Source organism: Leucoraja erinacea, chromosome 34, assembly GCF_028641065.1.
Source record: "Leucoraja erinacea ecotype New England chromosome 34, Leri_hhj_1, whole genome shotgun sequence".
NCBI classification, from domain to species: Eukaryota; Metazoa; Chordata; class Chondrichthyes; order Rajiformes; family Rajidae; genus Leucoraja; species Leucoraja erinaceus.
The window spans coordinates 3,095,392-3,110,306 of record NC_073410.1 but is presented as its reverse complement, the minus strand read 5'-3'; the positions used below and the strand labels follow the sequence as shown (position 1 = coordinate 3,110,306).

General features: G+C 40.2%; 1 protein-coding gene across 5 annotated transcripts in view; it reads right to left on the bottom strand.

Annotated features, from left to right (window-relative positions):
• Positions 1-1,718: 1,718 nt before the first annotated feature.
• Positions 1,719-14,915, bottom strand: part of parga (poly (ADP-ribose) glycohydrolase a) — a 97,149-nt gene continuing 83,952 nt past the window's right edge. For all 5 annotated transcript variants that reach the window (XM_055661652.1, XM_055661653.1, XM_055661651.1 and 2 more), the window contains 3 exons: positions 4,714-4,819; positions 3,192-3,320; positions 1,719-2,648 (listed from right to left, as the gene is read on the bottom strand). In XM_055661652.1, the coding sequence (XP_055517627.1) occupies positions 2,506-2,648; positions 3,192-3,320; positions 4,714-4,819 (378 nt within the window). In that variant the 3' untranslated portion in view covers positions 1,719-2,505. The remainder of the gene's footprint in view (positions 2,649-3,191; positions 3,321-4,713; positions 4,820-14,915) is intronic.

The following is a 14,915-nucleotide window of genomic DNA, read 5'->3' as shown; positions in this document are numbered from 1 at the left end:
GAGATTACTGCCCACTTTATGAAGGTTCTCCTTGAGAAGGTTGGCACCAACAGGAGACAGTGACTCAGACACAGAATGTGATGAGTGTGCAATTTAATGCAGGTCAGAGATTAAATCCTTAGAACATGTCAAGGCTATCACAGATACAGATGACTGATAGCAGGGAAAAAAGATCGGAGAAATATTGCAAAACTGCATTGGGGAATATTATGGAAAATGGATTGATGGTTTGGAAATATTGATCCTGCTATATTTAGGCAGTTTTCAATACCTGGGACTTAAATAGCAATTATTTTGATAGAATACGAATACGACCTGATTTACAAAAGCAGGCGGACTTCCCTAAAGGTCACAGCAAGCAAAGAGCTGCTCCCCCGTGCTCTGGTTCCTGGTCACATGCTGCAATGCTGTGAACATAATTCATGGGATATGCCTTTGATGTCAGTTAACTTTAAAGAGTTGATTTTACTTAGCTCTGCGGGAAGATCTGAATTCACCTATGCTGCCCAAGCTTTAAAGTGTTCTGGTTACCACGGATGAATGGGAATCAAAGCAATTAAAGGCAGAATTATTTTCCGATCTGCAGGGGCTTTTGGATTTATTCAGCAACCAAAACGTTGATCATATTGTAGAATAGATGACGATTTGATAGTATAGTCATAACGAAGGATTTTATATCGGAAAAGTTTATGGGGATAACTCAAGCAGAGCAACCAAAATAAAATGGAACATTAGAAAACTAACACACCAGTTTAGAGAAGAAGCGTGGAAACAAATCCTTCAGCCCCTTCATCGAGTCTGCGCCGACCAGTGATCCCCACACACTAACACTATCCACACACACTAGGGAAAATGTTTCATTATACCAAGCCAATTAGCCTAGAAACCTGTAAATCTTTGTAGTGTGAGAGGAAACCACAGCACCCGGAGAAAACCCACGCAGGTCACGGGGCGAATGTACAAACTCCGTACAGATAAGCTCCAGTGATCAGGATCGAACCCGGGTCTCTAGCTCTGTAAGGCAGCAACTCTACCGCTGCACCACTGTGCTGACTGACCCGCTGAGTACTCCAGCACTTGGGGTCTGTTTTGGTAAGCAACATCCGCAGTTCCTGTGACGACATTTCACCAACACTACCCCGTGTCTACGACAGCCAAGCTACTTTTGGAATCGAATTTCAAGTTGATGCTGGGATCGTGCCAGCATGGCTCCACATTTGGCAGATCAGCCCAATTGCTTTGGCAATGTTAGTCGTCTAAAGAGGCCCAGGAACAGAAGGAAGTTAGCAGATCTAAGTTTTGATGTTTTTGTGCGTTCTGTAGATGCCAACCGCAAATTTTCCAGAATGTCGGGCCCATCCAACGTTTTTTTTCCATTTTGTTTCCAATACCCACTCCATAAAAAAAATATATATTTGCAAGTTCGGAGATGAGTCAACTGTTAACAAGTTAATTGACTGATTGAAATGTCACAAACAGGCACAAATTCTGGATACATTTCGGTTTCACTAACGGTATGAACATAGCAATATGAATGTAACAATAGATATCAAGATATCTAAGAAGGGCTAGCATGAAATAGACAAATTCCTTTTAATCTTTTGATCAGCACAAAATCATTAATTTCAACAATTTATCCTTTTATTATTTTATATTTTTCTTTGCTGCTGCTGCTTGCATTATATAATACCTATGAAGGTAAAGAAATCCCCCAAATCTTGGACACAACAGAAGACCTTTATTTGGACAAATTAAAAAAAAAAAATCTTTACATGTCCATACAGAATTCCCCTCTATGACTGACAGCAATCCATTAGACAGCAGCTAATATTCCTGAATATGTTCAGCATTGTGTACCACAGTCTAAAAGAATACACAATTGATGTATGAAATTTTAAGGATTTTTTAAACAAGGAAAATAAAACACCCATATTAATTTTTTGCTCACAATACAAGCCAAAGAGGATGATGTACTTCCTCCTGCAATGTACATTTGACACACTTTCTTGCTAAAATTATCAAAGGCATGCCGTAAGCATGCTGGGATTTTGACTTTGATTTGAATCATTTAGGCAGAGATTATTCCAAAAATAATAGATAACTGGTTTATTCCTTCAGAATATTTGCATTGCTCTTAATTTATATTGGTAACTATTCTTCAATAATAACAGCATAATATGTACTATATAGAATAGGTATATATTGCCCTGGTTAGCCTCTGGTTAACAGGTTCATACCATTACTCTCCCCTGAATTTCCACTTTAGGTTTGACTGCTTGCTTTGACAAGCATCTTACCATTCATACCCTCATTATGATAAGCATGTTACTGCAGTCAATATTCACCGCCAGAATAATGGGCCATGTTATGCAAGATTTTTTACAGCAGTGTGGGGCTATAGCATTAAGAACCTGTGGGAGGATTACAGTGGTGATGAGCCACAAAGCTCAGCCATCTCACTAATTTAAAGACAGCCTTTACATTATCGTTGATCTTGAATTGTTATCAATCATCATCTTCATCTGTTGAATCTAGGTACAAACCTACAGAATCGTGAATGAAGCTGTAGAGTTTAATGTTTGGTCTTGAAAAAGAACAGGTTCTGCACACCTCACACCAATATCGTTCCAAAAGTTTGTATATTTGACCTGGAAAAGAAAAGGTCAAGAAAAGTAGATTACTAGGTTTGCTTTTTTTTTTTAAAGGTTTGAACAATTGTATCAGACTTTATTCTGCAAATTCCTTATAATATTCCTCTAAAGTGTCACGATGATTACAAGGCAGATATTTTAAGACAAAGGAATACAATACAAAGAAGTTGCACTTTTACCATGTACCGAATTGAAACTCTTTATGTGTTAAAGGGCCTGTTTGCATGCTGTAAATTTTGTTTGTTTCATTGAAACATACAGCATGAAAACAGGCCTTTTGGCCCACTGTGTCTACGTCAACCATCAATCACCAATCCACACGAGTTCTATATTATCCCCCTTTCTCACCAACTCCCTACAACTAGGGGCAATTGACTGAGAAATCCACATGTCTTTGGGACTATGACTTGACCTCCGAGTCCATGCAAAGGATCTATTACAGTAACACAGGAGATGTTGCTGCCACTAACAATCTGCTGCGACAAAGCTGGACTGTAGAGGGTGACAATCTGTAGTGCGTTACAAATGAGATTCGCTTACCGACAGTCTGCTCTTTCTCGCTGAGGAACTTGTGCATATCGTGTATCTCGGTCATTAATTCCTGGTCCCCGAAGGTGAAATAAACCACATCGCGGCCAGCTTCTGCAGCAGCCATCATCTGCAACAAGGCTGCAATACAATCACACGTTGGTCAGTGGCCCTGCTTCTGGTTGCTGAACAAAGAATCCATCCTCAATGCAGACTTCTCCAAATCATCACCCACTTGCTTTCAAATGCTGACTGACCTTTCATGGATTTATATCAGACAGCATATTTAAATATACATTTTAAAGCTATCTTCTGTCTTGCATTTGACATTATCACTCAGTGTTTGCAGTAAATTTACTTTCAACACTTTCACTCTTTTTTAAAGTATAACAGCGCACCAGTTAATCCACGGGGTGTATAAATATTACACTATCATTGTTCGGATCGGCAATTAAATACATATCGTCCCAAATATACTCATTATCAAGCAACGTTTAGCACTATAATGAGTCCCCTAAGACCAGGGCTGAACTCTGACATAACATTACTACTGTCAAACTACACATACTGTATAATGAACATTGTATTTCCGTTGCTACTTGTAGGTGTTTGCTCCATGGGTGTGGGTGTGACTTTGGCTTGACCTTTTTCCCGAGCTTGCCTAACCTAAATGTCTTGCAAAGTGACGTGCTGCTGTTGTTTAATGAGTCAATGAACCAAAGACACTGTTCCTCTGCATGAATTTCTGCGTCTAAAAGTGAGCTATATTCATCTGTTATTTTAATGAATCTATTAATTCTTTACATAAGTCATGGCTGTGACATTCATTATCACTAGGGGCTTGTGTGCGCACGGTGACACAGCGGTAGAGTTGCTGCCTCACAGCGCCAGAGACCCAGGTTCGATCCTGACTACATGTGCTGACTGTACAGAGTTTGTATGTTCTCCCTGTGACCGCGTGGGTTTTCTCTGGGTGCCTCCCACATCTCCAAAGATGTACAGGTTTGTAGGTTAATTGGCTTTGGTAATTGTGTGTGTGTGTGTACGATAGTGTTAGTGTACGAGGAACGCTGGTCGGCATGGTCACGGTGGGCCGAAGGGCCTGTTTACACCATGTATCTCTAAACCCCAAACACTGTAGGATTTAAAAAGTAGATATTTTCAGGATGGCCTTAGAACATTTTGGTTCAAAAATAACTCATGCAATGCTATTTTAGACAATAGACAATAGGTGCAGGAGTAGGCCATTCGGCCCTTCGAGCCATTCAATGTGATCATGGCTGATCATCCACAATCCGAACCCCGTCCCTGCCTTCTCTCCATATCCCTTAACTCCGCTATCCCTAAGAGCTCTATCTAACACTACTTGAAAGCATCCAGAGAACCAGCCTCCACCGCCCTCTGAGGCAAAGAAAATAGATATTTTGTATGTAAGGTTTCCACAAAAAGAGGTCGGATGAATCACCAAAAGATCTTTGGATCATGGCACCTTATATGAATGCATGTTTGTAAACATGAACACTGGCATACTCACATTTTAACTTGGCATCACCACCAAATGCTCCACACCCCCAGTTCCCTGTGGCTACAGCTGAAAGATTCCTGGGATCAAAGCCCGGGCGTACAAACCCACAAAAGGCCTAGAAAACAGTTAAAAGCAAATATTTAACCGGCAACATTAGCAAAGAAGAACATATGTTTTTAAACCGTTTTAATTTTGATAATCCCAATGTATTGTTAAGAAAAATTCTGCAGTCTCAGTGCAATCAAAATATTACTACTTCATTGGTGCTGGTTTCATTAGCTTTATATAGATAGTGTTAATGTGCGGGGCTCGCTGGTCGGCATGGACCCGGTAGGCCGTAAGGGTGTTTCCGCGCTGTATCGCTAAACTAAACTACAGATGCCAACATTTGGCATACTTGGTTCCTGAATGGATTTTTATTCCAGAATCATTCTTTTTAAAGTACTCTCAGGAAAGCACAGTAACTTTCTCATTTTACTTACAGAGATCCTGTTGAGAGCTTTGGGGATTATAGATTTTTGAGTAAACATTTACACAGCAGCACAGCTGCATTTACAATGCTTGGAAGCACACTGGCTTTATGTGCAGATTTTAGCACTCTCAAAGGGTTTCATTCTTACACTTCGGAAATTTGCTTTCTTTAGTTAGATTTTTAAATCCTCTTCTTGTAGTTTGTGATATCTTTCAACTTGTACTTCCACAACAACTTGAGTAAAATATTGGCAATTCATCACCATGGGAGAAATAACCCCAGCGTCCCAGTGGAAGGACGTGGAGAAGAGTCACTGTCGGGAGATGCCTTTTTCACTCGCTATCTGCATTTATATTCAGCATACAGGATGGACACAACATACTGGAACTCAGTAACTCAGCAGGTCAGGCAGCATCTCTGGAGAAAAGGAATAGGTGATGTTTCGGGTGGAAACCCTTCTTCAGTGTCTTCAGGGGAGAGGGAAACTAGAGGTATGAAAAGGCTCAGAACAAATCAAATGCTGGCATCAATGGCCAGGGAAAGATGGAGCCCACAATGGTCCATTGTTGGCTGTGCAATAGGTGACAACGAAGGGATATATGGATGCAAACAGTGGGACTAGCAGTATGACTAAGGTGGTGGAGGGGCAGAGAGAGAGAGAGAGAGAGAGAGAGAGAGAGCGAGAGAGAGAGAGAGAGAGAGAGAGAGAGAGAGAGAGAGAGAGAGAGAGATAATGCAAAGGTTACTTGAAATGAGAGAAATCAATATTCATACCACTGGGTTATAAGCTGCCCAAGTGAAATATGAGGTGCTCTTCATCCTCCAATTTGCATGTGGCTTCACTCTGACAGTGGAGGAGACCCTGGATAGTATGGGACTGAGTTAAAATGTTTGGCAAACAAATGGATTGAAAAACCTGCTCTCCTTAGTTGTGCATTGGACATAATGTGAAGGTGGAGAAAGGTAATTGGATTCATAGAGTGACATAGTCGGAGTTCATTCAATTTCAAACAGTGTAGTTTTTCTAAAAAATATATCAACACAATCAACTGGAGAATCTATACATTAGATAGTAAACAGCTCATTGATTTTTTTTTGTGATAGTTATGTGATTTTCCATGTTATTGTTTCCTCTGTACTATCATTAAACATTTAAACACGACCTGATAGCTCCCATGTTAGAACTTGCACCATTAAAAACACACATTTAATTCCACCTATCATTTTACTTCAACCTTATTGCATAGCATGCATCACTGACATTTGATAAGAAAATGAATTACATAACATTGCAATATCACATATATTGAAATTAAATTTATAAAGTGCCTTTCAAATCTGGTTGGACTTTCAAAGTGCAATCTTCACCCTTATGAAGGAAACCATGAAGGTTAGTCACTATATACCGAACACCTATATTGCACCGAACACCACAGCCCCACCTGGCTCGGACCTGCCCAAGGAGTGGGTTGCCCTGAACCGGCTCCGTGCAGGGGGCGGCCGGTTCAACACCAACATGCATCGCTGGGGGCTGCATTCATCAGCAGCCTGCATGTGTGGAGCAGACCAGCAAACAACGCAGTAGCAAGTTATTATCGACTGCGCTGTTCTCTGCCACCCTGGTGGAGGGGTAGACCTCACAGCCCCCGACAACAGCACATTGAAGCACCTGGAGGGCAATACACAACCTCTGTTGCCTCAAACGCAAGAAGAATACACAGTATATATAGTTAGTTAGTTTCTATAGCTATATTGAAGCATATGTCAATGGAGATCTGTTTTGATGGTAGTATTTGGCTGCCTCGCCAACAGTCTGTCCCTTCCTTCTTTGTTTTTTTATTGTATGTGTTAAATGTATGTTTTTGGTGTACTTTAGCTTGTTTTATGTAGGGTGTGGGGTGTGGGGGGGCTGTGGAGAATTTTTTAAAATCTCTTGCCTCCATAGAGATGCGATTTTTTTCCGTATCGTATCTCCATCCGCACTGCGGCCTAACATCGAGGAGTTGTTGGCCTTTGTTGGGGGCCGACTTTGGGAGCTCGAACTGCGGGACTTGCCATCACGGAGCTTGCGATCACTGTCGGGGATCGACTTTAGAGCTCCAACTGCGGACTTAACATCGTGGAGCTTGCGACCCCTTTGCCAGGGATCGACCTCAGAACTCCAACCATGGGAGCCTGCGGGACTTACCATGGTGAAGCTCGCGGTCCCTGGCTAAAGACCGACTTCGGGAGCTCCAAGCCGCAGGAGCTACGACCGCCCCGGCGCGGGGGCTTCGATCGTCCTGACTGCGGATGGTTCGACTGTCCCAACCGTGGGAGCAAAATGAGGGGAGAAGATTACACTTTATTTCCTTCAATCACAGTGAGGAATGTGGGGAATTCGCTGTGGTGGATGTTTATGTTAACTTTTATGTAGTTGTGTGTCTTGTCGCTTTTTCTTTTAGTTTGGCTGTATGGTAATACGAATATCACTGTGCCTTAATTGGTACACGTGACAATAAAAGTCCTTTGAAACCTAATTGAGGAATAAATATATACCGGGATACAGGAAACGTCCCATTCTTAATCTAAGATCTGGCATCTTTAACAGTGCAGCATCTCCTCTGCATTGCTCTGAAGTGTCAACAATACCAGTTTCAATTGTTGGTTGTAAATAATATGGCTGAAGTTGACAGAAATTCTGTATGAAAACATATTGTTCTTGAATTTTGTAACAGGAAGGCATTGCAAATATTTCAATTGCTATATTTTGATTGAGTTATTAATCAGAATTCTCATTCACTGTTAAAGTGAACATAAAATAAGTCCCGTATTTGATTAAGGATGGATAACAGAACAATATCTATTGCAAGCAGCAGAGATTCATTGGTTAGTTAACTTGTTTTTGTTTGTGGGACCTCTCCGTTGGCTCCTCTCTTTGTCCATATTTTATTCGTGGGCTATGCAGCCCTTTGAACACTTCCTGAAGCTCTCCAATATGTTGGCTTCTTTTTTAATTTGATATAATTTTTTAACCAAGTTTGCAAATGAAATGTAAAGGCAGAGAGGAAATTTGATGGGGGCATATTCAGGAATCTAACTGATGGTGGAGAAAAATGATAGATGCCAGGGTGAGTAAGAGACCCTCGTAGATGATGAGAGCCCTGAATTAAGATTTACTTACATTTTCTAAAAATAATTAATATCAATGGTTTTCACTGCATGATGCAAAGAACAGATTAAAAGTCACAAATTTTAAATTGGAGATTTTACAAAGAGAAAGCCTTGAAGATTACATTTACAGCAAAATAAGCAATACTTTATCATTGTATTGTCCAAAATTACACCTAAACAAGACTTCATTAACTCACATGCTTTTGATTTTTAGCATGGTCTTGAAACCTTTAGCAAGACACTCTGGACTAAGGCATTTTCAAAATTTTTTTTTTCCATTACTGAAATAAACATACATTTTACTCACTTTGCATAATTTAAATATCATGCATTATTCAACGTTTGTGCAAAAACTGCATAGAAATCCAATAAAGTACACAAGCAACAATAGATCATCTTGCAGTGGGAGTATCATTTTATTGTGATATGTAGGTATAATGCAATCTATTTTATGCCAGGCTTATCTCTCGCTAAAATTAGTTGTCATATTTGTTCCACTGCAAATGTACAATGCTGTAATAGGTTAACATCAGTGTGTGCCCCAGTCTGACTCAATTACCAAAGAGATGTGTGAGCTTAGTAGCCAGCTGAACAGGGCGTTGTGTGCAGCGGCGATATCTCACAGGAGTAATTCAATCCAGGTAAGCTACATTGCCCTTTGGTTAGAGCAACAGCAGTCACTAAATCATAGCATTTTCTAAACCTACACAAAATTAGGGTTATAGGCAATACAAATAGCACATTGTTAAATACATTGTGCTAACATTAGCGCTAATTTTGGTGTTATTGATTGATTGTAGAAATACAGACTTCAAATGAATATTAAATATTAAAATGGAACATTACAATGAAAGATATTTTGGTGGCAGTAAAGCACAGGAAATATTTAAGTTGGTTAGCCTGTAGTTGGTATTATCTGTGAACAAAAAAGACCGATTATGGTGAATACCAAAAGATTGAGGGTAAGGGGTGACTTTAGAGATACAGTGCAGAAACAAGATGTTCAGCCTACCGGGTCCACGTCGACCAACGGTCACCCCGTACACTAGCATTATCCTACGCACTGGGGACAATTTTACAATATACAGCAGCTGATTAACATAGAAACCTGTACATCTTTGGAGTGTGGGAGGAAATCGGAGTACCTGGAGAAAACCCAATGGGTCACAGGGAGAACATACAAACTCCATACAGACAGCACTCGTAGTCAGGATTGAACACGGGCCATTGGCGCTGTGAGGCAGCAACTCTATCGCTGCAGCACTATGCCGCCCCTTGCCGGGTGTTGAAGAGAGAGGCGAGGGGAGCATGAAAGAGAGGAGGGAGAGTGGGAGAGAGTATGATTTATCCTGTGCAGAGAAGGAATAACAAGTAGTTGAAGCCAGCAAAGTTCAGCCATGTTCTTATTGAATAGCAGGGCAGGCTCGGGGCCGAGTGGCCTGTTCTAATATTCCTTATGCCCAGCCTAAAGTTGTAAGACAACTTGTCTATTTGATCTTATTTGATTGTGCACACCAGGTTGATTGCATTCGTCGAAACAGGGCGGACCACGTGAAGGTTGCAATCTCCCACCCCCTTTGTCCTTCTAATGAATCAAAACAATAACAAATACGGATATTTTGGAAATGATCACTTAAAATATGACGCTTTTTTATGGTACTTAATCTGATGCTTATTATATGATGATTGTTATGTGGTATTTATACTAGTCAGTTGATGTGAGATCTGGAATACTGTTCATAAGTTTGCGACAATATGCAGCCACACCGGGTAAAACAGAATAATTTCAGTGCCAAGATTTTCTCATGCTATCACAAGCCCCATTGGATTCTCCTGGTCTATTTTTGCTAATGAATACAAAGACATTAACTGATGACAGACACATAAAGCTGTAGCCATTAACTGATGCAGGTTTAAGCCTTCAAATATAGAATAAATGTTTTGCTAAGAGGTCTGTTTGCAGTAGCCATATCTTTCATTTGCAACATACATTTTTATTCTGCTCCTTCAAACTACCATCCCATTCTCTCTTTCCATTCTGAGCTTTTTGAAGTGAAATTCTGTTGGGTTTGATCATCTCCAGAATATCAACGCATAAGAGAAAGTATTTCATTTTAACGGGCACCCGATTACAATTCACGGAAGTGACTGTGTTTCAGAAAAAAAGTGTTAATCTAGTAATCTGTTAATCTAATGACATCTAGTGGCAGGCTTTTTGCACTAGCCAAGTTTTCACTGCAATTAAACTTGAACTTCTGTAGTGTACAGTGCAGGGTGACTGCTGCACCACACCAGCAAACCTGCAACACCTAAATGATGAAACGGGTCTCAGTTATGCAGAACAGGAATTGTGCGAGGCAGTCTGACTGCTTTCTCAAAATATTTCTAAGTGGAGTAACTTTGGAGCATTGTGGATGTCGACATATTAAAAGGAGCCATTTTAGATAAGAAAACCATCTTCCAGCAATAAAATTCAACTAATTTGTGCCGCAGTTAGAAAACCTAATTTTTAAAAAATGAGGTGACTGACAATTGTTGATCAGTTGAACATAAGAACATTTAGCTGGTGAGACAGTTATGGGTGCTTACGCATCATTCCTTGCTAATTCAAATTAAGGTATCAGCTGATGCGTTAAATTGGGTAAGGTATTTCAGACAATGCACATTTCATAATAATGCAGAATAAAAGGACACCTGAAGTTGTATCAGCCGCCGCAGCTGAAATTCAGCACTGCTGAGGGGGAGGTCCGGGCTTGACATCTGTGATTTGTGCACAAGGGACATAACCTATTGCCAAACACACTATAAGAAATTAAAAACATTACTTTGACCAAACATTGGCCTTTTTGACTGGTAGAGTTACAGCTGAAATGAATTAATGGCTGCAGAGCAGCCAAACCGAGACTGCCGAGTTCCAATGTTCTGAAAAATTGTGATGATTTACTAAACTCAGCTTTGCATTAATGGAATGCAAATTCTTCAGACTCAGCACTTTCCCGAACTTGATGAATTACTGACAAATAATTTATAAAATTGTGAACAAATCCGAGATACTAGAAGCATTCATCTATTTGCAAATGAAACTTTGTCATTCGTAAACCTATCTTAATACAGATGAAAATGCTCGTTATATGATTGAACACTTTGTCAACAAAAAAAAAGTGGTGGGGCTGCCAATACAGTTTTCCAATTAAACTGCCACCAAACGTTACTACATTAATTTATTGTGCACCTGCACCTTCCATTTTCACCAATAAGGAGTGTGATATTTATCCTTGTTATTGGAACAAACTGCCAAGTCCCCAGAAAGTACAACCTGAAATTAAAAATATATATTTTGTAGGTCCCATTTTTTTTTAACCATATATTCAGTTTGGGACATTCAACAATTTGTAATGGCAAAGATTTCTACTTCAGAGAAATAAACATTTTAAATATAATATGAACAAAGGTAAAATTCCTGATGTATTAAACAAATGTACCCACAATTAACATCTAAGCTATCACAAATGGTTAATTGAGATGATTTTTTCTTTACAACAGTATCTGTGGAGTGGAATTAGGCAGTTTACCAGCTTTGATGTATTGCTTCTATTGCTGCTATCAATCACCAGTCTTTAGGCTCCATTTAAAATGGAATTTGTGTCTGTGCAATACATCCTTAATGTGGATTTTTGAATGTGTTCATTTTAATTTGCGACTCAGGAGTCATAGATTTATAAAGCACAGATACAGGGTATTTGGCCCAACAAGTCCATGCCGACCAAAGTGCCATCGAGTCATCACAGCTTGGTTTCCTGCCACTGAGACAATTTTGGTTCAAATTTGTCACCAATCCCCCAGTCTTTTACTTTTTTGACCAGCCTTCCACAGGTGACCTTGTTAAAAGCCTTACTAAATGCTACATAATCTGCTTCAAACATACTGTCCTCAACGTATTCAATCAAATTAGTTAGACACGAGGGTTACACAAAAAAACTGGAGAAACTCAGCGGGTGCAGCAGCATCTATGGAGCGAAGGAAATAGGCAACGTTTCGGGCCGAAACCCTTCTTCAGACTGATCGGGGGCGGGCACAAGAAAGGGCAAAAGAGGAGGAGCCCGAAGGCTGGGGGATGGGAGGAGACAGCAGAGGGGGCTGAGGAAGGGGAGGAGACAGCAAGGACTAACAAAATTGGGAGAATTCGATGTCCATGCCCCCGGGGTGCAGACTCCCCCAAACGGAATATGAGGTGCTGTTCCTCCAATTTCCGGTGCTGCTCGCTGTGGCCATGGAGGAGACCCAGGACAGAGAGGTCGGAGGCGGAGTGGGAGGGGGAGTTGAAGTGCTGAGCCACCGGGAGGTCAGCTTGGTTATTGCAGACCGAGCGGAGGTGTTCGGCGAAACGATCGCCCAACCTCCGCTTCCCTTAACAAATCCATGCTGACTGTACCCAATTAATCACTCCTGTGTTAAATGAAGGTTTATTTTGGAATTCATTTAAGGGCCAGTAATTTGCCCATCAATGTAGTTCTACTAACTGGCCCGCATTTTAAAACGAGAGTAAGACACAAACAAGTAATGCAATGTTACACAGAAACATAGAAAATAGGTGCAGGAGGAGGCCATTCATTGTGATCATGGCTGATCGTCCCCAATCAATAACCCGTGCCTGCCTTCTCCCCATATCTTGACAGAGGATTGAAAAAATGTACTCCGTGCCTCTGTAGTTTCTGCCTTTGATTATTTTAACAATTTGGAATACATTTGCACTTGGTAATTAATTTAGTTTCTAAAATGATATACGCCTTATTAATTCCTAAAAAACCACCTTTATCCAATGCAATGTTTCACAATGTTAATTACAACATGGGCATTCTCCCATTTTTACATAACATAATCTCACAATATTCATCACAAACCATACCCACGCCCACTGTCTCCCCAAAGGCTACATTTGTAGTTCTTAATAAGCTTCTGTACTTATCTTCCTATTCTTTATGTGCTCACAAAATATATGTTATCTCATGTGACTGGACATCTTCTGTGCAGGTTCCGAAGTTGCCACTCAGCAATTACAATGAATTCTTTAAAGCATTAAATTGCCGACTGAAAATGCATGGAAGCCATGGATACAAGAACAACAGCTTGTTACAGTAACAGCAGGAAGGATGGAGAACAATTAAAATTTCAAAAGAACATTTGAGGTTTTTTTTTAAGTAACAGTATGACAGCCAGGGCAAATAATTTATTTTTCAGGAAGAGGTCAAAATCCAATTTTCATGCCTGGAACCTTTTAAAGTGGATCTATTGTGTCCAGGCAAAAATATTGCAGCATTAAAAAAATTGATCTGCAGAACATAGAACTAAGCCAGGTTACATATCCTGGTATCAATACCACCAGGTTAACATTCAGGTTATAAAACATTGAACATACAACAGTACAGCACAAAACAGGCACTTTGGCCTACAATGTCTGTGTTGCACATGATGCCAACATCATCTAACTGCACATAATCCATATCCCTCCATTCCCTGCATATCCATGTGACTACCCAAGAGTCCCTTAAATGCCACTATCGCATCTGCCTCAAACAATACCCATGGCAGCGCGTTCCAGCACTCACCAGACCCTATGCATACACATCTCCTTTAAACGTTGCCCCTCTCACCTTCAAATTATGCCCTCAAGTATTTGATTATTCCATCCTGGGAAAAAGGTTCTGACTGTCTACCCTATCTCTGCCTCTCGCAACTTAATATACTTCTATCAGATCTTCCTGCATCCTCTGGTGCTCCAGAGAATACAATCCAAGTCTGTCCAACTGCTCCCTGCAGCTAATACCCCATAATCCAGGCATCGTCCTGGTAAACCTTCTGTGCATCCTCTCCAAAGTCTGTACATCCTTCCGAATGGAGCAACCAGGACTGTAAGCAATACTCCAAATGCGGCTTAACCAAAGTTCTATAAAGCAATACTAATGACTTCCTGATTCTTATACTCAACACCCCACCATTCATTGAGGATAATTCGTCTTGTTGAAAATTAACCTGCATTTTAAATGTGAAAGGCAATAGTTCATAACAAATAAAACTGGAATGCAAACACAAAACTGTATTGAAAACAAAGCATGATTATTTGGGGCAGTACAACTTCCTTCCATTAGATTCCCATTACAAGTAATTAGTGATCTCACTCATGTTTAGGACATTTCCAAAACCAGAACGCTGCAGTAAATTTTGCAACAACACTTCACTTGCTACGTTGATGGAAATCTGGTTTTCCTTCAACTAACAATTTAGACACTGGTGTTGTTTGTAAAAATCTGAGTTGTCAGCAAACCAGTCCGTGGGTCATTAGCAAATCTGTACGATTTACCATCATTAAAAATCTTCAATGTGATTGAATATCTTATCTATTATGGATGGATCACTGTTAAAAAATGAGGGCAATTTATTTTTCATCCAATTTAATTGCAAAATTTGTGGTTCTTAAACCTACTGCAGTTTGAAGTATTTCACTGACTGTAAAATACGCTGAAACATTTGCTAGCTCAGAATCGATTCAGTAGGCATCATGTCCAGGTGCGCATTTATTTACCCAAGT